The sequence below is a fragment of the Struthio camelus genome, chromosome 1, assembly GCF_040807025.1.
Source record: "Struthio camelus isolate bStrCam1 chromosome 1, bStrCam1.hap1, whole genome shotgun sequence".
Classification (NCBI taxonomy): Eukaryota; Metazoa; Chordata; class Aves; order Struthioniformes; family Struthionidae; genus Struthio; species Struthio camelus.
In genome coordinates this window covers 148879409-148904152 of record NC_090942.1, presented here as the reverse complement: position 1 = coordinate 148904152, position 24744 = coordinate 148879409, and the positions used below count along the sequence as shown (strand labels likewise).

The 24744-nt window shown below is 39.8% G+C and overlaps 2 protein-coding genes across 10 annotated transcripts in view; one reads left to right on the top strand and one right to left on the bottom strand.

The window, feature by feature from the left end:
• The window catches only part of CYFIP1 (cytoplasmic FMR1 interacting protein 1), an 81186-nt gene that overhangs the window by 6984 nt on the left and 49458 nt on the right, over positions 1-24744 (bottom strand). For all 9 annotated transcript variants that reach the window (XM_068923068.1, XM_068923066.1, XM_068923069.1 and 6 more), the window contains exons 23-26: positions 23498-23585; positions 10853-10996; positions 9166-9256; positions 1322-1452 (exon numbers count right to left, since the gene is read on the bottom strand). In XM_068923068.1, coding sequence (XP_068779169.1) covers positions 1322-1452; positions 9166-9256; positions 10853-10996; positions 23498-23585 — 454 coding nt within the window. The remainder of the gene's footprint in view (positions 1-1321; positions 1453-9165; positions 9257-10852; positions 10997-23497; positions 23586-24744) is intronic.
• LOC104138678 (fibronectin type III domain-containing protein 9) lies at positions 16841-17956 on the top strand. The gene has a single exon (XM_009666394.2). It carries the CDS (start codon positions 16963-16965, stop codon positions 17827-17829), a length of 867 nt encoding a protein of 288 aa, XP_009664689.1. The 5' UTR covers positions 16841-16962; the 3' UTR covers positions 17830-17956.

Genomic DNA, 24744 nt, shown 5'->3' with positions numbered 1-24744 from the left:
CTATAGAGTGAGGACAAAAGTACTGAAAAGCCAAAGAGGGCTAGTTCCTGCGGCTCTAGCTGCTACTGCAGCAGACTATCAGCAAAGTCAGCAGCAGCTGACACCCACACCCCCTCCACAACAACAACAACAACAACAAAAAAAAACACACCACACTTCAACATAAAAACTTGTTGTTCCGTCGTGATTGTGTGATTAATGGCAATCTCAGGACAGTTTTGAGGGAAGGTACAGGTACTCAGATTCCTTGACAATAGATAACAAGAAAAACAGAAGAAGGATCATTACCAATTTCTAACAAAACATGCATGAAATGTTACCAAGTACTTGTGCTTTTACATTTAGCTACAATGGCTCATTTGCATGACATTAAGAGATAAGATGCACTACTACCACAGTAAATGATCAAGAAACTCCAGGTTCTCCTGGGTTCTCCCCCGCATCTTGTCCTGTAGCTGACATTTCCATTTTGCTCTCTGCCCACCTCTGCATTGCCCTCCTGACACTACAGTGCAAAGACACTGCAAAAACCAACCAACCAACCAACCACCCACCCACCCACACAAAACTCTGGTCCCTCACTTTCGGTCTACTTTGTGCACATAACAGACAAAAAGGGGGGAGTGCAGAGATGCTATTATTTAATTCTTCAAAGCCCAGATATATTTATTTCTCCATATTACAGGTGCCCAGCCTACACGCTGTGGGCCCTCTCTGGCCCTCCAGAACAATTAACCTGCCATTAGCTCCTGACTACACTTCTTCCTGAGGACATTTAGACAGTGCACAGCTTACTGCGCAGCAGGGAGAAGGGCAAGGAACCAGGGAAAGAGGTGGCTGGCAGGAAGCTGCAGCCACTAGAAGATATCATTTGGCCCCCAGCCTGCTCCCTGTTTCAGGAAAAGATGACTGCCAAGAGCCTCTAGGCTGCCCTCTTTCCTCTTCTGCAGACCCCTCAGAAAGAGGTAGTCACGCACTCGTGCACTTTCCTCACACACCGATCAGATCAGCAGCAATAGTCCAGTGACAGAAAGAGCACTGAATAATATTGAGCATTAAGAGTAATATTTGATCCTCAGGCACCCTACAAGAGGCAACGTATCTCACCCAGGAAAGTTAGGCATCACTGCTATCTTGCGGACCTCAAAGCCCGTGCAAGGCCATAAAAGAATAAAGCAGGAACTGTTTCTACCCATCTGTATATCAGCGCTAGCAAACTTGAATATTTCAACCCTGTTATTTATGACGTCAGTAACAAAAATGTTTGAGTACATTCTGAAACATTAGTGCTGGCTTTTAAACCAGCACTGTAGGCACCTACCAGACTCTGTTCAATGAGTAGGCAAAAGAGCACAGCATTTCCCACTTCCCTCAAGTTCTGGAAGCACACAGTCTTCAGCTCTGCGTATTCAACAATGTCCTTCAACTGATGGTGAAAAAATTCCAAGATACCTGAAATCAAGAGAGAAGCAAAAAACAAAAAAAAAAATTCTAGTGATTATCACACAGATGCATTTACTAACTGACAAAAGAAAAAAAAAAGATTCTGATCATGTGGATAACAGTCATACATATTAGGACTAATTTTTCTTTCTGTCACAAAAACACATTAATTTTATAACCAACTGGGCTATACAAAGCTTTCACTGAATATGTGTAAGTATATTGTATCAGAGCCCAGCACACCAAGGGTGTAAGTCCTCTCTTCATGTCTCAACACATGAGACTTTTTACTTACACGTATGCAGCCTACAGGAAATCAGATGGAACAGTATTTAAATATATTACAAATCAGAAGGTTATTAAGTGTTAAGCCAGTGGTGCGGCTGACCTTAGCAACTCAATAAATCATGCAAATCGGAGTGCCTAGGTTCTGACTCCTGCAAAAGGGAGCTGGTGTAAGAGGTTAGAAAATAAATTCCAGGAGCAGGAAGACAGAATAGGGCCACTGTCTGCTATTAAGTCCTGTCTCACAACCTGCTGCACCACCCGACATGCTCAATTCACAGCTGTGACAGAACCAGCCAGGAGCAGAGAGCTAGAGAGGGAGATGGAGAACATGTCTGTAGGTGGTGATACTGTTAACACCACGGACACCCAGAGATGATCTGTGAAACATCCAAACAATTAAATACAAAAAGCCCAAGGCAAGCTCGGCTGGCAAAGATACGTCAGCTACTGCTAACAAGCGCAGTAGGAACCCTGTTGCAAAGTTTTCCCATTGTTAAAAACTAGCTAAAATGATGATTTTCAAAAACACGTTGTTTTGTATACCATCGAATCTCTCCCAAATAACAGTGAAGCTTAAAGCACTAATAGATTTTCAGCTACACAAAGCAAGGTTACGTAGACCCTTGATTAAAAAAAAAAAAAAAAAATCAAATAGAGCAATGCCAAGGTGCAGGCAGCCTTTATAGGGACATGAACTGGTCCAAATCATCAAGACTGAAGTGACGTGCGAGATGGGCGAGCAGGACTAAAGAACTGGGCTGGCTTTGTTACATCTCGAATAACTATTTGTCAAAAAAAATTATCAGCAAGTGAGTGTTTCTATATGCATTCAGTGGGGATAAATTTCAAACCCAACACTACTCAATAGTTTAACTTAAGTGACTCGATAGAAAACGTAAAAACAGAACTGAAAAAATAATGGAGACAGGTCAGTAGTAATGAGTGCTTGCTGAGCTTGATTTATTGAGAGGAAACTGCATTTAAATGCAACTAAAAGCAAAGAGGTCATACCAACACACCAACTCCCCTATAACACTTAGACAACCTACTGAGAACTAACAGCTCTGAAAATGATTGTCAGTATGACAAGATCAACTCCAGTTCAGTGCTGCAGTGAAAAGGCCTTTTGCAACCCTTGAATGTTTAAGCAGGGGAGCAGCCTGCGCTTGTGTTTGTTGTTTAAGCACTCCGGCTCACAATGATGGCAAGAGAGATGCTGCGCTATTGAGTTCTGAGACCCATGTTTTAAAGATGAGGTTGAAAACGCAGACAGATAAGGCAGAAAAATTTTCACATGAATTATTTGATGCCAGGAAGAAAAAGGAAAGAGGCATAGTGAGAGAATTAAAGAGTTCAATTTGTTAAGCTTTACCGCGTACCCACAATGTGTTTTAGTGACAGTGCGTAAGTGCTTCCCCCTGTATTTTTCCTCTGTTGATGGAAGGTCTTCCAGACCTAGCAAGAAAGGTCTTCTAAGGATCACCTTCTAGATGTCAAGTCAAATACTTTCCTCGTACCAAGACTGGATGCCCTTCCGGAAGTAAAAGTCCATTAAGTTACCCTGATCTTGAAAAGCCCTGCTTTTCAAAACTACCCTTTAAAAAAAATAAGTAGACAAACAAAGAGTACTCAAGATGCTTTGTGTGCAGGGGGCGAGGAGGTGAATTGGGAATGAAAAAGGAGAAGTGAAGAGGGAAAAGAAGGAGAGTAGGGCCTCTGCTAGGAAAAACAGTTTAAGTTCCTTCACTCCTTAACAGAGTCAACAGAGCCAGTTCAAAATACACTGAAATTTTTCTGAAAAATTCCTTATGGTACTATTACAGCATACTTAAATTAGGGAACTACTCCCCCTCTACTCACACTGGTACAGCTTTCCTAGGGCTGCCACCCACCTTTGTACAGAACACTGGTCTACAGCCGGACCTTCGGTCATACTGGTTCAGACTATGTTTGCTGAAGACAAAATATTAATTTTAGCAATTTGAAGATGACAGAATGGGAAGCAAAGAACAAGCAGCATATAGTTTAAGAAAGATAATGTCCAGATAAAGAGTTAAATTACAACAAACATAGGCTCAAGAGGGAAGGATACTGCTTGTAAACTGCGATTTCCTTTTTCCTCTCTGAAAAATCTGGGCAATGCTGAAAAGAGAGCCTTAAACGCAGAGCAGCAGTTCTATCTGTAGCAGGAAGCAGGAGATGGCCTGAAAATCCTTTATCTCACCATATCCTCTCCAGACATGGAAACTGAAGTAAAGAATAGGAAAGTCTGCAGGACAAAAAGCATTTCCTGTGGATGAGGAAAGCTTCAGGTTAAAGGAGATAAGAGGTGGCGGTCCATTTTGCTCTTACTCCTAAAACCGGTGCCATCACGACCGCGTCATTGTTTTAAAAATCTGACACCCTGTATTCACTGTGCAGTTCTTCCCAATGTCCATACCAATATTGCACTAATTCCCCTTAGATAAAATCCTTGATTTACTGGCAGAACAGATGAAAGTTTACAGAACTACCTAGACAAGTTTTGATGGAAGAGAGATGACGCTGAAAGTACGAACTGCTCCCCAGGAAGCGGAGCTCTGCGGCAGAAACACATGACCAAGTTTTCATTAACGCTTGAGCAATTGCATCTCACCCTACACCCAGTCGTACTGTACAGTGCGCAGAACTGTACTTTTGTGAAAAACTAGATATGCATAATAAAGCCTTGAAAAAGGAACAAGTGTCTTAGAAAAGCGAGTTTAACTTAACTGCATGCAACCTTCCTCCTCCCCCATAATTTCATTTGTGGGTGCAATTTGTAAATGGCTGAATTAGCTATATATGCATAGCATTTTGCAAGGCAAATTAATCAAGGCTTTTTGCTCCTCCTCTCCCAGACAGCAGTTTTATTTAAATCCCTCTGTGGGATAAGGTTAGGTGTAATAATAATCCAATACATAATCCCCATTTCTGATTTACACATCTCTCAATAGAAACAAAAGCTGTTCATATAAAATAGATCTGCTAAAGTATGGAAGACTAGTAAAGGATTAGGTCCCATCTCTGCTTCCAAAATCCTATCGCAACAGCACTCAAATGGCAGATGCCAAGTTTCAGCTGTGCAGTCTGTATACTAATTAATTTAGGAAGTCGGATCAAATCAACACACGCAACTTGAAACTCGTTGGATCTCTCCGATTTGGTCACCGTTCATTTTCTATAAAACAATCTCAATTCACACCTACAGACTCAAATCAAACATGCTCCAGAGCTTAAAATAATTCTGGTACCTAACTGATTAGGACAAAAATTGGCTATTAATTGTAGACCTAAATTGCAGACTAACGACAAACTTAGTCTTGGAGGGAAAAAAAAAAAAAAAAAAGGTCTAGTTGCGTTAGGATTTATTTTCCGCAGAGTACTGATTTGACTATTGTGAAGTGAAATCTGCTAATCTGCACCAGTAAAAATGCTCCCAAGAAACTGGGTACTATAACGACCCAGCATATGAGTCACTTTCATACAAATCTTCAAATGCTAGCTACAATTATTTCTTTGGCTCACAAGACATCGTTATCTCTGTGTGCCAGCAGTCATATCATTCTTTTCAACAGAAGCATTTGTAATATTTAAGTATATACCTGTATCTGGCAACGATGACCACAGAGCCTGCGAATTGTGCTTACTTTCCTAGAAAAAAATTTGCTGTTTTTTTCATATCAAGTATGTTGTTTATGGCCCTTTTGAGATCATCTAGGTTTCTGCTTTATGAAAACACCATTTAAACTTCCGCAGTTCTTTGCTGACAACAAATTGGGATTATTTCCATTTCCATTAAGCACAGACATTTCAGGGCTAGCTCCAAAGCCACTGGCATCCCTCAGCTTTCTTTTTGCAATTGCATGGCAAGCTCCAAATACCAAAGCAGCTGGAAGTAAATATGGTATGGGAAGTTTCAGAGAGTTTGGCTTTGGTGAATAAGCATACGTCACGTCTGAAAAGGCGCCTTCTCTTTGCTATTCTGCAGCTCCCTCAATAGTCCGGCTGTGTTTTCCTGCTTTGTATCTCCCTTCTCCCCCAAACTCTTTCAAATACTCTGTGATTCCCTCCCAAATCTCTCCCCAAGGGACAAGAGCATCCTATGAACAAATTCCCTTCATATTCTTCCCTGCAAGGATTCAAGCCATTAACTCCCCCTTCAAAAACCCGGAATAACCAGAAAAATGAAAAGCTCTTCTGCTACGCCCCAAGCTGCACCTCTCCAGCATCCCCTAGCCACTGCTGCCCTCCTCCTCCCCTCCCAGCCACGGCTGCCTCCGGTTCTCATTAGATCCTGACCTGGGACATAACACAAAAAGGAGGGGGAAAGTAGTTTTCTGTGGGGTCACTGTGCTGGAAGAGCTCAAAAGCTGTGGCCAGCAGCAGAACTGGCTTAAGGAGCTACGGCAAGGCAGCGGCCAGCACCTAACTGGAACCACAGCTCCGGGAGAGCAGTGCTCTGGGAAACTTCCCCAAATTGCAGTATTTCAAGAGATCGCACGATTCTCAAGAACGCGTTTCTCAAGAACGCGTTTCTCAAGAAACGCACGATTTCAAGAGATCATGGCCAGGTTTAACGTACGTTTTGCCCTGCACCAGCCATTTGCTCGCTTTCTTCCAAAAAGAAGAAACTTAAAGATATTGTACCAAAAAAAAAAAAAAAAAAGCAATCAAGCTACTTTCTCTCCTCGTTTATATCTTGGTGAGCTCATGGATTTTCTTTTAAAACTTTCCTCTGTGAGGTGATGCAGCAATGACACCACCCCAAATCTCAGCCTGAGCTCAGCCTGACAAACTCATTTCCTCCGCATGTCCAAAGACATCTCAAAATGATAAACAGAAGTATGTCGTGTCCTGTCAAAGGCAGCAAAGCTGTACTCAGACACCAGAAAAATATCAGAAGAAAATGTTACCTCCAAGATGAAATTTCAAGTTTAATCATTTATGAGCCAATATTCTTTAGAGAATTTACAAGGTCCCTTTAAAAATCCTTATGTTTGATGTATTTTTAGACAAATATTTTTATGATTACAGGATGAGCAAGTTCCCCAGTACTTTAAGGTTGTTTCTATGGAAACAAACCCACTGATGAGCAGGAGTCCTGAACAACTCCAATGCCACTATCTGTACTCTGCACCTTTCAACAAGAATAGATCTCTGTTTAAAAATCCACAACTCCAGAGGGGTGATTACACAGGGCTGAAGGAATTGCAATCAATAGAGTCCAAACAAAGCTCTCCAAATGAAGTCTGAAGTACATGAAATAGCTAGAGGCTTACTGAGCGAGCATACTTAAATCGCTTTGCCTATAGAGAAGGGATTCAGGAAATTTGCATCAGTTCAGCCAAGAAGCTATGTATTTAATCTGTAGATCAGAATCACAGCTTTGGTTTTTATTCTTAGGTAGTCGCAATTATAAAGTAGTGATGAAATGATCTGGTATATATGAAAGAAGAAAAGCGGCATACAAACATGCCTGATAACACTAAGGCTTACTACTAAGATACCACTTCCGCTAAAAGCTTTTGGAGGAGGAGGAGGGAAGAGACCACAGTGGGTGTGTATTTGCTTCAGCTGTTCAATGTGAACCAAGTAAACAAGGACAAAGACTGCTGTAGAGGAGAGCTTAGCACAGAAAGGAGAGGACAGTGATGTAAACAAAGCGTGGGTTAAAGCCCTTCTGCGCTATGGCAGTTCCTTTAATACGCCAGATCAGGGCCACAAGCTCCGCCTGTCCCCATCAAAGAGAACATTTTCCTTCATCAGGCAGAGCTACGCCAAGGGTGGACACCTCTGTGACAGCAAGGCTCCAGACGCAGCAACATAATTCTGCAGTGATGTTAGAGGGATGAAAATGCCCTGAACTTCCACAGCCCATTTCTTTTTAGTATCTTTAAAGGCTGGCTCAGCCATTTCTTGGAAGAGAATCTCTGGAGAGACGTTTAAGAATGGGAAAAATGGACGTGTCAAGACAAAACCTCTGTCAGGAACACAGACAGCGGAGGAGGTCAGAACAAGGTGGTTTTTTGAGATCCATTCCAACGCTAACTGCTATCATCTATCATAACACCAAGAACTACTCTGACCTCTCAGTATAGTAGGCATCTACCGTACGGGATTTCTTTTGTACTAGTAAATATAGGGCCAAAGTAGCTTGCGATCTCCACAAAACAGGAAAGTGATGAAGGATTGTAAAAGGTTTAGATCCTGCAGCAAGTTCTTCCTCAGGTCTTAGAGCAGTTCTGTGAAGGCTGCCATTGCACAAGTTTTGCCTTTCCTGTAGCAGGAATTGCCTTGAAACCTCAGCAGAAAGTGTCTGCTTGGATCCCTGGGGATCTCCTGCCAAATGCTTACTAGAGAGGTGAGAAATGCTGGCATGGGAATATGAGCTTCCTAATCATACCTGCAGCATCACAGCCCCTGATGATGCATAATCTATATTTGACAGTACCTACTGCTTTTGTGGTCAAGCCTTAAAGGTCGCTTAAAACTTCAGACTGATTATTTGTATATGGCTAACCGCCATGATTCACCCATTTCTAGGCTCCAGTGAGAAAAACAGGAAGGAAACACTTAGCAAGTCTTTGATTTCGTTTAACATTGGTAATGAACGTCAAGCAAGCTGTGGGAAGCAGAAGAAAACAACCTCATTCCAGTTGGAGCAGCATTTAATAAACCTAAGAGACTCTGGGGAAAAAAAGATACGCTCAAGAGGTGGGTGGCACATGGAAGGATTAATTTGTGTTAATTAGAAGTTGTGGAGGAGGAATATTTTGAAGAGAGGGAGTCGTTTCAAAATTTCAGTGAATAATGTGATAAATACTAATTAGCAATTACTTCCCTAGAGTGGCAACCAACTTTCAAAGCCATTTCTTCTTCCGCAACTGTCATCCCTCCTGTTAAGTGGCTAAGATGCTCCCCACACAAGCCTCAGACATAACTATTCTGGCAGGACCAGTTTGCCTCTCGTTGACAGTTATCGTTCCTTGTATCTTACGTCTGATAAGGGTAAAAGAGGAGGGAATAAAGGTTTTTCCAGAGAACTACGGTTATCTAAATTACAAAGCTTTAAATAGAACTGGTATGAGAAGCTGCCTTGCAAAGGGAAAGCTCAACATGGTTACGGGAAAGACTAGAAATAGAAACTAACGTGAAAATCCCAGCTCATAATCAGTTATGTCATAACGCCGTCATACGCAGAGTATGCCGATCCTTTATTAAGTACTTTCAGAAAGTCCAACATTCACTCATTCTTGTTATTTAAAAAAAAAAAAAAAGAAAGAAAAAAAAAGACTGAGTGCTAATTATAGAGAAAGAAAGAGAGAGGAAGGGACAGAAAGAGACATGACCCAGAAGCTAGTAAACAGTATCATCTTATTAAGGCTGCCACGGTTACATCAAACATGAACTAACCTGGAGAACCATACTCGTGTCTTGGTAACCTACAGATTTTAGGCATCACTTCCATTAGGGTCTTGACGTACTGAAGAATCGTCCCTTGTAACTAAGAGAAAACAGGTGTTTATTAAAAGTGTTACTGATCTAAGAAACTTTACAACAAATTGTATTCAAACTACAGATGAACTGAACAAGCACTAAAAACCTTGCATGTAACTATCAAACACCATCCTTAAAAGGGAAACTTTGAAAAAGGTGAAGAAGGAATACAGTTGCATTTTCCTTCATATGGCATTAGCTTCTTTTTGCTACAGGAAAAGTGGCACAACAGCTAAGGCCAGGAGGAAAAAAAGTAGTACGAGAAGTCATGCACTTTTCTTGCAGAAGAGATAGTACACCTCTATTGTCTAACCAACCTTTAACTTTGTTTTTGTAAAGAAAGCTGCATTTGAGTGTTTTCAAAAGCAAGAGGACAAAAATACTCAGCATTATATGTATACCAGATAAAACTGTCTATTCCAGATAGACCACGCAGGACGCAGCCCCAGGCTACAGTCCCAGTCTACCTTCCTCCCACTAGACGTCCATCTCACACCTCTCTCCCCACATCTAAGCATTTACATCAGGTGCCAGCCAGATAACTTCCTGCAGGCATTTCAATTTCCCTTATAAATGCCCAAGTATGCCAAAGTACCTTTAATGAATCAAGCTGATTTGTCAAACCGCTCCTAAAACCCAACCAAACAATCCACCCCCCTGCCAGAATTCGCTGAAAGTCTCTGTGTTCGCATCTTTCCCTGAAGATTATATCACAGGGTCCCTTTAAGCGGGCCTCACTCTTTTGAGCATTGTGCGAATTACAACAAAACACCTGCCAAATATGTCAAGTGGCTAAAGTGAGACTATTAATACTACAGCTATACAATTGGATTATTTTGGCCACGTTTTCCTTACAGGGAACAATGGTAGGGAGAAGACCATTTCTGTAGCTTAAACTGAATTATTAAACTTAACTGCAATGCATTAAGACTGCATACACCGATACTGATAATACAGTGAACAGTCCCTCAACCTCCTCCTGAAAGCTCCTCCTCCTCCAAAAGCCCATTTCTAATGCTAGATACGCAGGCTATCTGGATAACTTCTTCACCATTTGGTCTGAGCACTCTTCCAAATAAGCTTGACGATATCCACTGCTAGATCAAGCACAGAGATTAAACCTTCCTTGTTAGTAAGGGTTATCTGTCAATGACAGCATTAATGAAAGCCCTGAAGTTTGAGAAGGCAGAAAACATACTCCAGCCGTTCTCAGAAAAATGCAGAGAAAGTAAATTAACAGTACAGTTTTTAAGTAGAAGTGAACTCATTTTAAACATTTATACTTTTCCAGAGAAGTTTATCGAGGACCTACCAGCATAGTTCTCCACAGATTCAATTAAGCTCAAAAACAGAAACTGAGATTTTCAAAACACTGCACAGATTACCAAGGCACATGTTCTACTGCTTTCAGAAGATATTGGGTGCTCTCAGACGTAGCTTATACTGAACTTAACGGAAGTGATGTCTTAATTAGTATTATCTGAGGCCTTACTTTCCTTAGAAATCTTAATTTCACTTTTTTTTTTTTTTAAAAAACTTTTCGTAAGACATTTCCTATCAAAAGCCACATGAAAAAGCAGAAAATGAAATACAGTCAACGTACCAGGCTCTTAACAACTTTCAGCAACTCCTCCATCACTACAGCAATACCCTGATACCCAAGAAGCCTACAGATGACTTTAAAGTGAGGGGGGCCAACAAAATTCCTGTAGTTGCTGTAGATGCTGGAATATGCCAGATTCAAAGCCTAAAAAGGAGAGAAACAGATCTGATTAACGAAAGTTTCATCCGAGTGCATCGTTATAGCAACCTCAAACAAACAGCACTTTTAAATATGTTAAAAAATGAACAACCACCTTATATTTTGCTGTCGTAAGAAGTCAAAATACATAGTTTCCCCTCTTTAAGAATGAAACTCCAACAAAAATCTCTGTTTTGGCAAGAACAGTTTGTAAACCATTTTTGTTCATCAGGCACTATTTATATTTCATCAGGCTATATTTCACTTACTATTTGTAAAGCCATGAACGTTTCCTCTATTTCACATTCTTCTGTTTACACAAGTAGAACAGGATAAAAGCAGTCCCATGCCAAGGTTTAGACTTCTAAATTTACAACACAGCTTCTATCCATGTACAGTCCCCTTTATGTACCAAACATCTTGAAAGAAATGACTTCACTTTTCATTTCATGATAGCCATTTCGATGCTCTGAAGTCTCAATTAAATAAAAAAAGCCTTCTGCAGTTACTGCTCTCATAAGGATCTCGCTTGTTCAAACCCCTTAGCTGTCCATGCGATCAAAGCAAACTTGAGTCTGAGAGGCAACCTCACGGAAGTGATTCTGGAGCTGTATATATAGGCTCAGGTGCAGGGCCACATTACTGAGTATTTCTTCAAAGTGAATAAAACTGTACAGACTGATGCCACATAGGGATTTAGAAACCGTGTGCTGAAGCTGGGGATTAAAAGGGAGTTTGCTAACTTAATACCCACCATTTGCATAAGTGGGCTGTTCTCCAAAAATCCTGAATTTTAATTTTAAAAGGGAATCTTGTCAACCTTTGTTGTAGAAGGTTCTGCTACATTCCCTTTTTCTTTTCTACAGTTTCCATTATCTTTAATACAAGTACACAAGCCTGTGAGACCTTCAACTCAGACATCAGCTGTGACGCACAAAACTTTCCCTCATCAGTATCCAAGGAGAAGAACACTGATTTTATCTCCAGCATAGATCCTACCACAGTTATCCCTGCAAGTCAATACTAGATATCTGTAATATACGCCACATGGCACTGCACAAAGAAACTACTAGGAATTTAAATCATGAAATTCTACTAAGCTCTTAGAGTATTTTTGTCTTATAAAAGAAAAGGACTTATATAACGTGTGCTTGAGGCAAAGAATGGCAACCATATCCTGGGTTGCATTAGGCAGAGCGTTGCCAGCAGGGCGAGGTTGGCGATCCTTCCCCTCTACTCAGACCTGGTGAGGCCGCACCTGGAGTACTGTGCCCAGTTCTGAGCTCCTCAATACAAGACAGACATGGAGCTCGTGGAGCAAGCCCAGTGAAAGGCCACAAAGACGATTAAGGGACTGGAGCGTCTCTCCTATGAGGAAAGGCTAAGAGATGCGACTCTTCAGCCTGGAGAAAAGAAGGCTCAGGGGCATCTCATCAGCGCATACAAATATCTGAAGGGAGGCTGTCAAGAGGATGGAGCCAGACTCTTCTCAGTGGTGCCCAGCGACAGGACAAGAGGCAATGGGCATGAACTAAAACACAGAAAATTCTGCTTGAACATAAGGAAAAAATCTCTTTACTGTGAGGGTGACCGAGCACTGGAACAGGTTTGCCCAGAGAAGTTGTGGAGTCTCCATCCTTGGAGATGTTCAAAAGCTGTCCAGACACGGTCCTGGGCAACCTGCCCTAGTTAACCCTGCTCTGAGCAGGAGGGTTGGACTAGATGATCTCCGGAGGCACCTTCCTGCCTCAACCTTTCTGTTACTCGGTGAAAGTCTGTTCTAAGGACATTGTGTTTGCGTTGATTTTGCGGAGGAGCGTTGTTTTGAAATTCTCAGCCATCTTTTCTGTGAACGCAAACTAAAATAGATGTTTGACTAATGATGAGAATCCATACGTGACGCTACAGCCTTGCTATTAGATCAGAGCTGGCTAAATGGCTGAATTCCAAACAAGTATCATCTGGCTCACTGCCTAAAGCTGCAGTCCCTCGAGTACAACGTATGTATTTGTATAGCCTTCTGCTTACAGAAAGGGATCTGGGATATTAAATGGAAAGAGAACTGGAAAAAATTCTTATTAAAACATGTGCAGATGAATGCCCTGATATACTGAGCATTTTATAAAGTTACCCCTAAGAGGCGAGATTTCATCTTTTGCTTTTGTTGCTTCCAAACAGGTAGCTCTAAACAACAAATGCATCCAAACTATCTATGTCTGCTACAGAACGTTACAGTGTAAAGAGCATTTTACTTCAATTAATTAAAGAAATTTACTGCCATGAGTTCTTCTCACCCTGACATAGCGTAGGTTAAGAGCAGGGAACACCCCTTCACGGAGCAGAAATCTGTCACAGAAAAGCAAGCCCTGAAACCATTATTTCAGTATAAAAAGCTCACCATACATAACAATAAGAAGTTGATCAATCTAAAAATATATCTTTAGTTAAAGTAACATTCATGGGGAAGTATCTAAAATGGTCTACCTGCAAATGCTGGATTAGCAGAGCTTTATGAACTGTGACAAGGGATTTAAAAAACACCACCACGCACCATCACTGCCTCCCCCCACGACACACAGAAACATAAAACTCTCAGGGAAGAGGCCACTAACAAAGATGGAGGGGAGCGAGGGAAGGAAAAAAGAGAGGGAGCTGGTTATTTTTTAAGCTATGCTTGCTCCCTCCCCTACTTGAAAAAAAAGAAAAGAAAAGAAGAAGTTGCTAGTTGCTGATGTCACCAAAGTGCTCACATTAATCACTCACAGCATCACTGGTACACACACAGAAGAGCATATAACAGGGATGTTGAAGCCGTACACTGTTCAACAGGAGATAAGTGAGAGACGAGGAAAAAGACATTATTTTCTCCCGTATTTTCCCTGAAAATCAAGGCAACAGCATCTCTAGACAACGTGCGCTCTTGTAGGAATTTAAGTAGAAGAGACAAAGAACCCATGCCATCCGCAGCCTCGGAGAACAAAAACTGAACGAACCAAGCAATGAGAATTCAGTCGAGGGAATCTGACAGGGGGGAAAAAAAAAAAAAAACCACGAGCAAACTGGCAAACAGAGACCATGAAGGAAACACCTAATTTAAAAGGGGATAGAAAACCTGGCGTTTATTTCATTTTCACGACTTCATCATATGAAAATTCTGTTCTGAAATTTGTATCAGGAAATGAAGGTGAGTACTGACTTTATGATCTATAAAATACCAAATGTGTTTCCTAAACATTAACATGCCAATAACTACGTATCTTCTAGTGATTAATGTTTCATAATAAACAAAACCAGTATTATTGTTATTAGAGTTAGGGAGTGTCTGGATTTTAAATTACTTACAAAATGCTCTGAAGATTATTGTTTTTAAACAGTATCAGGAAGCGTTCTATAGAAAAAATGTATATATGTAAGTTTAAGTAATCAGGATCTCTCAGATAAGAAAAGACAGACAAACAAGCTCTGGTCTACCGGTCTACTAAAATGGCCCACTTTTAACATCTACAGAAGTTGGGTAGATGTCAAAACGTGTCTGTCTAACAAGTTTATCTGACAGCACACTCAATGCCTTTGTATTGCTGCTGCATCAAGAAGGGTGCACTCACCACAGGATTAAATAGGCTGCCTCTACCCAGATCGCTCATATCTAAGGTTTTATACTGCAATGAATATGCACATACATCTTTTTCTCCCCACTTCCCAATAAGTATAATCCAAAAGCCATAAACAACACTTTCACATATATTGTATTAATAATAAGAATTCTGTGACTTTATAACTATCAAGACCCCACGCAAATAATACAGATTTTAACAGTCTTCTTTCTAGTATGAAGTACATTAAAAATATTACAGAATAATTTCAGAATAAGTTATGAGCAAATGCTATGAGCTTTATCGGAACATTTTTCTATGTTCAATTGCTATTTAAGCCAGGAGACTTAATATCTTAACACTGATCATAAAAAAAAAAAAATTATAATGAGGTCATAAACAATGAAATACTGTTGCGGGCATTTACGTTCATTAAAAAAAAGTAAGGAATTTTCACAATGGAAAAAACTTTCATGTGAATACCACTGGAAACTGAGAATTAAACCAAAAGAAAATCAAATTAAATTGCTTATGCACTTTTGAAAAAGTTGCACTTGCAGCAGAAGCAAAAGAAAATTCAACCCACCAAAAAATCTACTGGTTCTTATTACGATTTGTTTTGTTATCAAACAACATTTTTAATCAAAAGTCTACCAAGGTAGAAGCTAACCTTTTGTCCTGTAAGGAAGATAATCTTTAATATAAGTTTTTACAGAAATGCAGAAAATAGATGTTTTCCTTGCACTATTTACAGCGGTAACACAAACTGATAAACTCAAAATACTAATACTAAAGTCCTAATGTTAAATTTATTATAAGGAGTATTAGACTAGCGCCCGAATTCAGGACAGCCAGACTTTGGAATTACATAAAATCCCTCAGGATAGAAAAGAGTATTAAAGCAGTCATTAAAAAAAAAATTAAAAAAAACCCACTATTTACCCAAAAGGTATGGAATCATGAACCAGCTAACACTACCTTCAGAAAGCTTTTCAAAGAGGCTGACTAACGTCAAGACGAAGCACTGGCCAGCTTCCAGTGCCAACAACGTACACTCATCACAGCTACTGCTTTAGTGGTGGATACAGATGTGCTTATCTTATCAGCAAAAAACAGAGAAAATCAGAGCATAAAACACTAACGTAAAGGATACTGGAGATAAAATAGTAACTGGCGATGTTTTCATATACTGCTTTGTTTTTTAATCAACTGGTCAAAAATCAACACTTTATCAAGAATTTATCCCTCAATATTGCACTCCTGCTGCCCCTCGCTTGCCATTTAACAAAAGCAAATTCATTGCTCACAAAAGCAAGCTTTGAGATTATGGAGATTACCATACAAGTAAAATAAAATGCTAAGAATACTTAGACTTAAGACTGGATTAAAACTCGGACCTAAACCCAGAGAAAATACAGGCTGTGTTTCTTTCGAAAAAAGGAAATAAACACTTTTCAACATACTCATTAGGATGTATTCCTTATGACAGATAAAGAGTTAATTAGTGGGATGGTTAGTCAGTCTGTCTGTCTGTAATTTAAAGCCAAATCAGATAGTGTTTCAATTCAGTTTGGAATTCTATGTCACTTTTGCATGAGAGTTTGGCTCAAAATTATGCTAAATACTCAGTTTTCCTATTAGAAATGTTTATTCTATTAAACAACATTCCTACATTGCTCCAAAGAAGAGAGCTATTTATTAATGCATCTCTTCAAGCTTCTGATCATTTGTTTTTCCCTGTTGGTTTAGGGTTACATCTTTCAGAAATACAAAGGATATTTATCTCTCGCTTTTATAACCTTGAAGATTTTTTGTTTCACTTAATGTTATCTAAGTGCAAATTCGTTAAGAGAAAAATAGCCAGCGACTTTATTCTAGGGATTGTACCAAATACGTACGCAGCACGTATACCAAAGATGACAAAGAGGCTAATTTGGGAAGGGCTGCAGGGGGCCAGCACAGCTCCACTCCCCGTCCCGAGGGCACGGCAATCCGAGACGGATCTCTGAAAGGAGGTGGCTCCCCAATACCAAACTCTGCAAAATGCCCTGTCTCTCTTGGAGACGAGATACAAGTGATCACCTTCAGAGGCAGGCAGCGCCTGTTGAGTTTCTATAAATACGAATTTAACTTGGGAAATAAATATACAATTGAGTACGCCCCACGCTTCACTGAACTGCCAAGTCCTACTTTTTCAGGGCAAGACCACACATAAGAGCACTGTTTCCTAATAACTCCTTCTCTAAATTACAGAACGCTACTGATAAAGATCCACACCACATCCCCAGTGCCGAAACTTCTTAAGTGAAGCAGCAATCTCCCTTTCCCCAAGGGATCACTACCTAAGGGGGAAAGAAAAACTACCTAAGCAACATCACGATGGGAATAACCATCCAAAACATCACAGGAAACACAGCAATGGTAATTTGGCCAAAAATGGCGAGTTGTGCCGACAGCTTTTACAGCGTCATGTACCACCCCAACTGGAACAGCATGCTATCGAGTTACTCGAGAAAGAACTTTCAGAAAGAAGAGAGAGTGCCCGCAAGCCGGTCTTCATTTGTCGTCGAAAACCTAACTCCACTAACGACATATATTCTGTGCGTGACCTGCCAGTCCGCAAACCCCTCCAGTGACCAGTGCAGAACTTTTCATACGCTGGAACAAGACCCAGCATCTGCAAGCAACACAAAGAAAGAGCTAGCGCTGGGCATCTGGCTCACCAGTAGCGTTCTGCTCCTCATCATTGCTGGGATCCTCCTCTATGGCTGCCTGCACCTGCTGTGCCGTAAGAGACGGGAGCAGCCGCAAGGACAAAACAGGACCTCAGAAGACGACAACGGGAGGACGCAGACCAAAAGCACGGCACAGACCTCCGAGGAGTTTGGCAGGCAAAGCCGACTAATGCAAGACACTGAGGGACAGAATCCAGGTGGCATCCAGCTGGCCACAATAATAGAGAATCCTCTAACTTGCAAGGAGCCCACCGTGCAGACTTCCAAAAGCCAGGAACTAGCGCCAATGACAGGACAGTATTCTGCTACGAATCAGAAACCTTTTACCAGGAAGCAGGTTTACTACACACAGCATCCAAACTACTTCAGACTCAGCGAGCGCTTTATCTCTTCTCAGCTCTTGCCAAGTAGTTCTGGTTGCTCCCTGCAGCACCCCCATCTTCTCCTTCAATCTTCACATCCCTTTCCAACAACCCACGTACAGCCAGCGTACTCGGATGTAAAGGTTTAGATTCCCAGGAAGTGAGTACTCCAGCTGCACTTTGTTACTGAAAAATGAACCATTTAGCAAGCAATCAGTTGCTATTTTGAGGGGATTTTTTGGTTGTTTTCTTCACTCTGAAACAGTGAATGAACATAAAAACAAATGAAAACTGTGACCAGGAGAATATTTTTACTAATACAAATTAAAACTGAACTGAAATTTTCAGATGAGAACCCAGATTGCTATTCTATAAGCAACTGAAACCTATCCTGAGTACAATGGTTTGCCAATATGAATTTTTTTCCCACAATTCTGCTTGCTTCTCAAACTATACAATTTTCTGACTATAGTGTTCTCGATAGTTCCCATTCTGAATTAGTTCAGTCACAGCATGTAAGCTAAACTCACCAGTATTTTAATGGCATACTTTTATCTGTTTTTGAACATCCCCTCAGCCTAAAAATATATTCAAGACAGTGACTCTCTAAGGACACGTCTAACTAAACTAAGGAAATAACTTGGATTACCTTGTCCTGCACTCTTTCACTTCCACCATGAGCCGGCTTCTGCACCACAGGGGAGCGACTCCCTATAGAAGATAGGGAGCCCAGGGAAGCAGCTCCTGATCCTTCTCTCTTCCCTTTCACTTGTAATGATAAAACTTGCTCATCAGCTGCAAATTTCCATCCAATTATAAAGGAAGTTTTGTATGATCGGGGCAAGGAAGTAGGAACACGTAAAAATACATTTTATTTTTGGAACAATCAAACTTGCTAATCGTCTAACTTTGCCCTAAACTTCTTGACAAAGTACTAAGAAAGGCCCTAAGACAGAAATCTGTTCACCCTCACAAAATGATGCATCTCGTCCAGTTTACACACAATAAGACACCCATTTTTAAATCTCTTAGGTGCATTTGTATTCCATAGAAATGTATTAAGCCTTAGCATTGCTGCATAATGTAGTCTTTCTAAAAACAAAGATACACTGTGAGTGCATGTATTTTAAACTGCTGTTAATAAAAACGTATGCCTAAAGTCAGCTCTTTTTGACCCTGCTCATTATACTAATGAAGGATGGAGAACTGCCAGTTAGGCAGCTGCTGTCAATTTTCATTGCATCCTGGAAACCAAAGTGGTGTACAGTTTTGGTAAGAGAGCACCCGCTAAAATATTTCACAACAGGCAACGGGTCTTTTCAGTTACTGCATTTTGGCAACATTTCCCACAATTCGTGACTGGCTTCAGCGCTCACATTGCTAAAAATACATGAGTAGGTGCAAGTTTGATGCGTTTTCGTTACCTTTTTTCTACTAGGACAGCTAAGTCGCACAGACCTGCGTGCCAACTGGAGTACGAGTAACACTTCAAAACGCATTTGATTGTATAAAGTTAACATTAACAGGTTCGCCAACCCCTACACAGCACTTCCTCCAGCTGACTTCTCGGTGGGCTTTTTTTCTTTTTTATATCCATCTTAAATAAACTGTAAAGATGAAAACAGATTATTGCTGTTTCGAATTCAGGTACTTCATGAAACAGACACTGAGAAATTCTCTTCAGAAGAGGATGCCAGCTCTACACATTCACTTCCAAAGTGGTAGGAAGAAGAGAAAGACAGAAAAAAATTGCTTTTAAATGATCTTGTAATCAAACCAACTGTAATACTTCTCTGACTAGAATTTCATAAATGAGAGAAAAGATGGTTTTAATGTTAAAGGTATAGAGCCAAGAGACTGATAAGTTCCCATCTCTGCCAACATCTCCGGTACCTGGAAAAGATTATTCATTTTTCTTCATTTCTTAATGTGGGTTTTAAGGCAGTTCAATCTATGTATTTATATGTTACACACACAAACATATCTACCACGATGAGAACCAAGGAGCAGTTTAAGGCAATTCAGCTACCTGATTTTTTTATTTTGGTACACACAAACACAGGCACGTACTGAAACACATCTGCACATACCATACTGCGCAGACAGGAAGCTCCTGCAGAAGTGTTCCCAGGGATGAGATTTAGCTCATCTAAATATAAAGCTGAATTCCACCCAAGGAATTTACTGTGCACTACTTAGATAAATATTTGTATTATTTCACAAACAATGACTGTCTTGAACCCACTGCAAGACAGCCCTATATAAAAGTACCATTTTGAGAGCTTACGTTTGTTTTGAAGAGCTCATGGCGATTACACGCACAGAACTACAAGACTCTTCTTCTCTTGCTCAGAAAGTTTTAATACAGATGGAATAAGGTTCAAAATCTAGATTACTGAATTGTATCATGCCTTTCAGTTAGCGTCCAATCTCAGGTTCATGTTGGCAATCCAATGTTTTGGCCAGTTCACCCTCCAGTTTTAACTGACTGAATAAAGGGCAAGCATTTTAAGTGACTACTAAGCTGTCGACAAGAGGCAACGTAGTGCAAACTGATGTTAATATGTGCACCAGCAATAGATAAAAATCATTATATTTACACTGAAAAATGGTCTTTTGACCTTTTTCCCCACAAAATGTAGTTAGCATCCAAAAATGCAGAAGACACCCAAAAATGAGAACGTTGGAAAACGTATAAGCTAGAAAGCAAGCTCTTAAATTGCTGATCTACAAAACCTCAATAAAAATCAGGTACCTTATTAACGCACAAAGTGACTTTCAAACCTCTAGAAGGAACTCTTTCTGATACATACATTATGAGGTATTTTATTCACCCAGTTCACGTTGCCTTCTCCTCTAACCAAATTTCAGTCTCCTAACGCTCATTTTATTCACCCTGCACACATTTCAACAGAGTAAAGCCCTTCCAATGACCATGCTCAGAGAGAGCTTTCAAAAAATTCCAGCCCACTTAAAAGGCTGACAAGTTCTTGCTGGCAGGCTCGTTCCTATCTGACATCTCTGCTCCAAAGTCAGCCAGGAGAAGTAAATTGCATCTGTGGCCTTCTGTTTCGCTAACAGGATAAAGATATTGCTTGCAAATTGTTAGATGTAGCAGAGAATATGGACACAACTGTCTATGCAAAACACGAATACAAACTAATACAGATCAAACGCTGTGATCCATTTAGAAATACCTGATATTATGTAAAGTTTCGGAGATCAAAACTAAGCATTTCTTTAATTACTCTTAAGTAAACACATTGCTTGTACAAAAATTCTGCATAGAAAGCGTTTAACCATTATAATCCAAAACAGGCGTGTATGAGCATACACATGCACAGGAAACCATAATGCCTTCGTCGTGACCTAAGCAAGCACAATGGATTGTTTAAAAAAAAAAAAAAAAAAAAACAACAACGACAAACATATTTCATGCATATATGATCAATAGCCAGTGCTTACCTGAATACTTTACATAGTTCAAGAACTTTTAAAAGCCAATAAAATAAAAAAATACATAGCTGCTCCAAAAGCCACTATTATCCAGTGGCGTGGCAATTCAACATTAGAACAGTTAAAGGACTCAAATAATATAGAGCGGATGTGCTCTGTGACAAGCCTGCGTATACAATGCACACAAAAATGATATCACATGCTGCAATTTCTAACCTCTGTCACATAAGAATTACAATTCATTATTTGTTATATACAGTAAAAATGTCCTCTTAAAATTCCATTCAGATATCCTCAATTACAAAACACACTAGACTGAAGTATAAAAATATACTCCTGTAAAATTTAAAAGTGCTAAAAATATCTGGTAATACAGAAATAGTTAGTTACAAAAGTTGCTCCAGAAATGCCTCTGAGAGCTGCTAGATTGTTGCTGTTCATAGCAATATAAAAATAGTCAGATCTCTGAAAACATACAGCTCACATAGTAAAGGTTATTAAATTTATTTTAATATTGTAACCTGACTGATGAAAAAAGGTTCCTCAGTTAATCCTTTCCCACTCACACTACTGTATCACCACTTAGATAAATTAAGTTAACAATCTTTACTAAATTCTGTGGGTTTCTTGCTCTTTACACTGCATCTGCTGAGTTCCTGAAATAGTAAAGGATATAATAACTCTAATGTAAAAGAGCTTTCCTATAATTTACTGTTCCCTAACGGTTAGAGGAGAATTATATAAAACTCTAATCACAGTACCAGAAATAATTTGTTGCCATCCACATGAAGAAATGTGAATCCTTCTCCACCTCCTTTACATTTTAAAAGCATGGAACTTCTACAATAGCAGCAGATGCATTAGGACTGAAATTTGTAACTGCTGAGCTATCTCTTCAGCTCCCCCAAACACTAGCTTGCTGGGTAAATCACTTCACAGAGCTTGCATTGTAAAACTAGGATATGATGTGCAGGAAAAAAAAAACCCAGTAGGATGAGAATTCACTATGCTATTATTCTTATTAAAACAGGAACTAGATAATGAAAGTAATGGCACGTGAAAATGACACAGCTCACTTGCACAAATTACAACTACAAATAGGTCCTGTAAATCATTTAAGCTGCTTTTCTGTCAACATTCCTCTAATTGCGCCATTAAATTTCTATTTAACTTTTCCATGCTTTCACTTTGCCTTTCTGACATTCAAGAAAGAAAGAAAGCAGAGTGAGTGATATTTCTTGAGATTTCCTGAGTGAGTGCGAGAGTGATATTTCTCGCTGAATACAATGAAATGATTTCCTCAAGATACCACTGCTGCTTTTTACTGTTTAATATTTCTGACTGGATATTAAAGACACATACTATACGTTAATGTACTATACCTTTAACTGCTGTTGTTAAGACTCATGCAATCATTCCTAAACTTAAGAAATAAATCTGTAATGATCAAGGAGAATAAATCTCTCTCTCCAACGTACAATACTGCACACCTGAACATAGCTTTGGTCCTGCAGATACAGGCTAATTTTCCTCAGCTGGGTAAGCCAATGAAAACCCAAGATTATTTTATTGTGCCAAGTTCTCTCACAACCTGTCACCAGTGTATATCACTTTCCAACTTCACTACCGGGTATTGCCTTAAGCCACAGAGTACACAACTACAAATCAGGAGAGCTGGATGCCATTGCTGGCTCTTACACGCACTTCTGCTGAAAATCTGCTTAAAGCCTGCAGGCATTCGTCATCTCAAAGCAACAAAGATGATGCTAACACAGCAGATGAGATGCCCAGGAGGCCAAGTTCATGAGGCCCACTTTGAGACCCTTGGGTTGAAGATGACCAAAAAAAAAAAAAAAAAAACCTATATTTTCTTTAAAATAATTTAAGAAGCTTAGTATATGACAGTTTAGGATGGTCAGAACCTGTATTTATTTTAAAGTTAGATTACATTTGAAGCAGTTTTTCCACTTACTCCCTTTTTTCCTGCTGCCACAATCTTCAGCACTGTAATGAAGGAGCAGCTGCTCCCATGATGGGCTCTCACCCTCACCCCACCAGCTGACTAATTCCATCCTTTGCCACTACAAGCAACTGTACAACGTAAGGTGGTTGAAAGAAGGATGTCTTCTGAGCGGTGTCAAGTAAGGCATAACATTTGACTAAGCATTTGCACTTTGGCTGAAACATATGGTAGCGTTCACAGTAAAGTCAGAAAAGAAAGCATATGTTGAATTTAAAATACTCTCCAAAAGTATTTAAGACCACCATTTGTAATAACTTTCATATCCCATAATCTCTACAGTTAAAAAGACACCTTAAAAGATGTGCAAGCCAATAAACATAAACGGAATAAACTCCAACCTTTGATCCATAGAGATACTGAGGCTGCGCATTAGGCTGCTTATCTCTCTGAAACTCCTGAGAAAAGGGTAGCACAGTTCGAACAAATCTATAAAAACAAAATAAAGAATTAATTAATTACACTTAGGTTATTAGGTGTGTACCTAATACATCTAACCAGGTATAATCGTGCTTTTGTCTACATATAAAATCAAAGCCAGACTGGCAGCCCTTCACAGAATGGTCACAGAATCACAGAACGGTTGAGGTTGGAAGGGACTTCTGGACATCATCCACCCAATCTGAGAAAGGGAAAGCACATAAGCCTGCACTGCCCAAAAACCTGAGCACAAATCAGAAACCAACTCTCCATCACTTATTGGCACACTGTTCTTCCCGGCTGCGTGCAGGCTCCAAAAATATTTCTCACTTCTAACCTAGACCAGCCCAGCAAAAGGAGAAACGACCAATAAAACAACAATAGTAGCCTGTCACGGAGAGTAAGGAAGTTCTTTGTGCTTCCAAACTTAAATCGTTAAGGATGAACTACACCTACAAAGAAGAAGAAAACATCTCTGTTAAATGCTATTTTTCAAAAAAGCTCTCAACAGGAGATTACTTCAGGCTAATACCTTATCAAAATTAACATGAAGGGTGTAATTCTTCTACCAAAAACAGCGTTTGCAAAGTCTCACCACACCTGGTACATACTGTGAGTAAGTGCCATTACAAATTACGTTTAGGGAACAGCTTTATACCTGTGCAGGGTAAGACACAGGGTGATATGGGAACTACAAAGATATGGAGTACTGCAAAAGATAGGATCAAAAAGCCCCCTCCAAACTGAGTTTTCTGAGAGTCTCAAAAGCAGTGTTTGAGCAGAACTCTGCACATTCGAGTATTCTCATGAACAGGATGTACAGATCTGGTCCTCTGATATTGCCAGCTAGTTTTGTATAATTTACACTTCACACTTCACCCAAACATGTTAAAATTGCACCAAAATGGCAGTTGTTTACAATCATGTCCACTGTGCTTTAAGTTTTATTTCTGAATAATCTGAATCATTCTTGTGAAATTCTACAACTTCAGGACAAGATTTTCTATATTTGTTCAAACTGCTCAAGAATAGATATACCAACAGTTTCAGCTATTAATTTATATGTTATTTTATCCATGTCTTTAGGATAATTAGTTCTTTTTATTTTTCATCAGTGTTGATGAACTCACAGCAATTTATCCATTTTAATCAATGCGGGTTGTAAGCA

Excerpts from the sequence above, each read along its gene's own strand:
- LOC104138678 (XM_009666394.2), top strand. The coding sequence starts at position 16,963 with ATGGGAATAACCATCCAAAACATCACAGGAAACACAGCAATGGTAATT.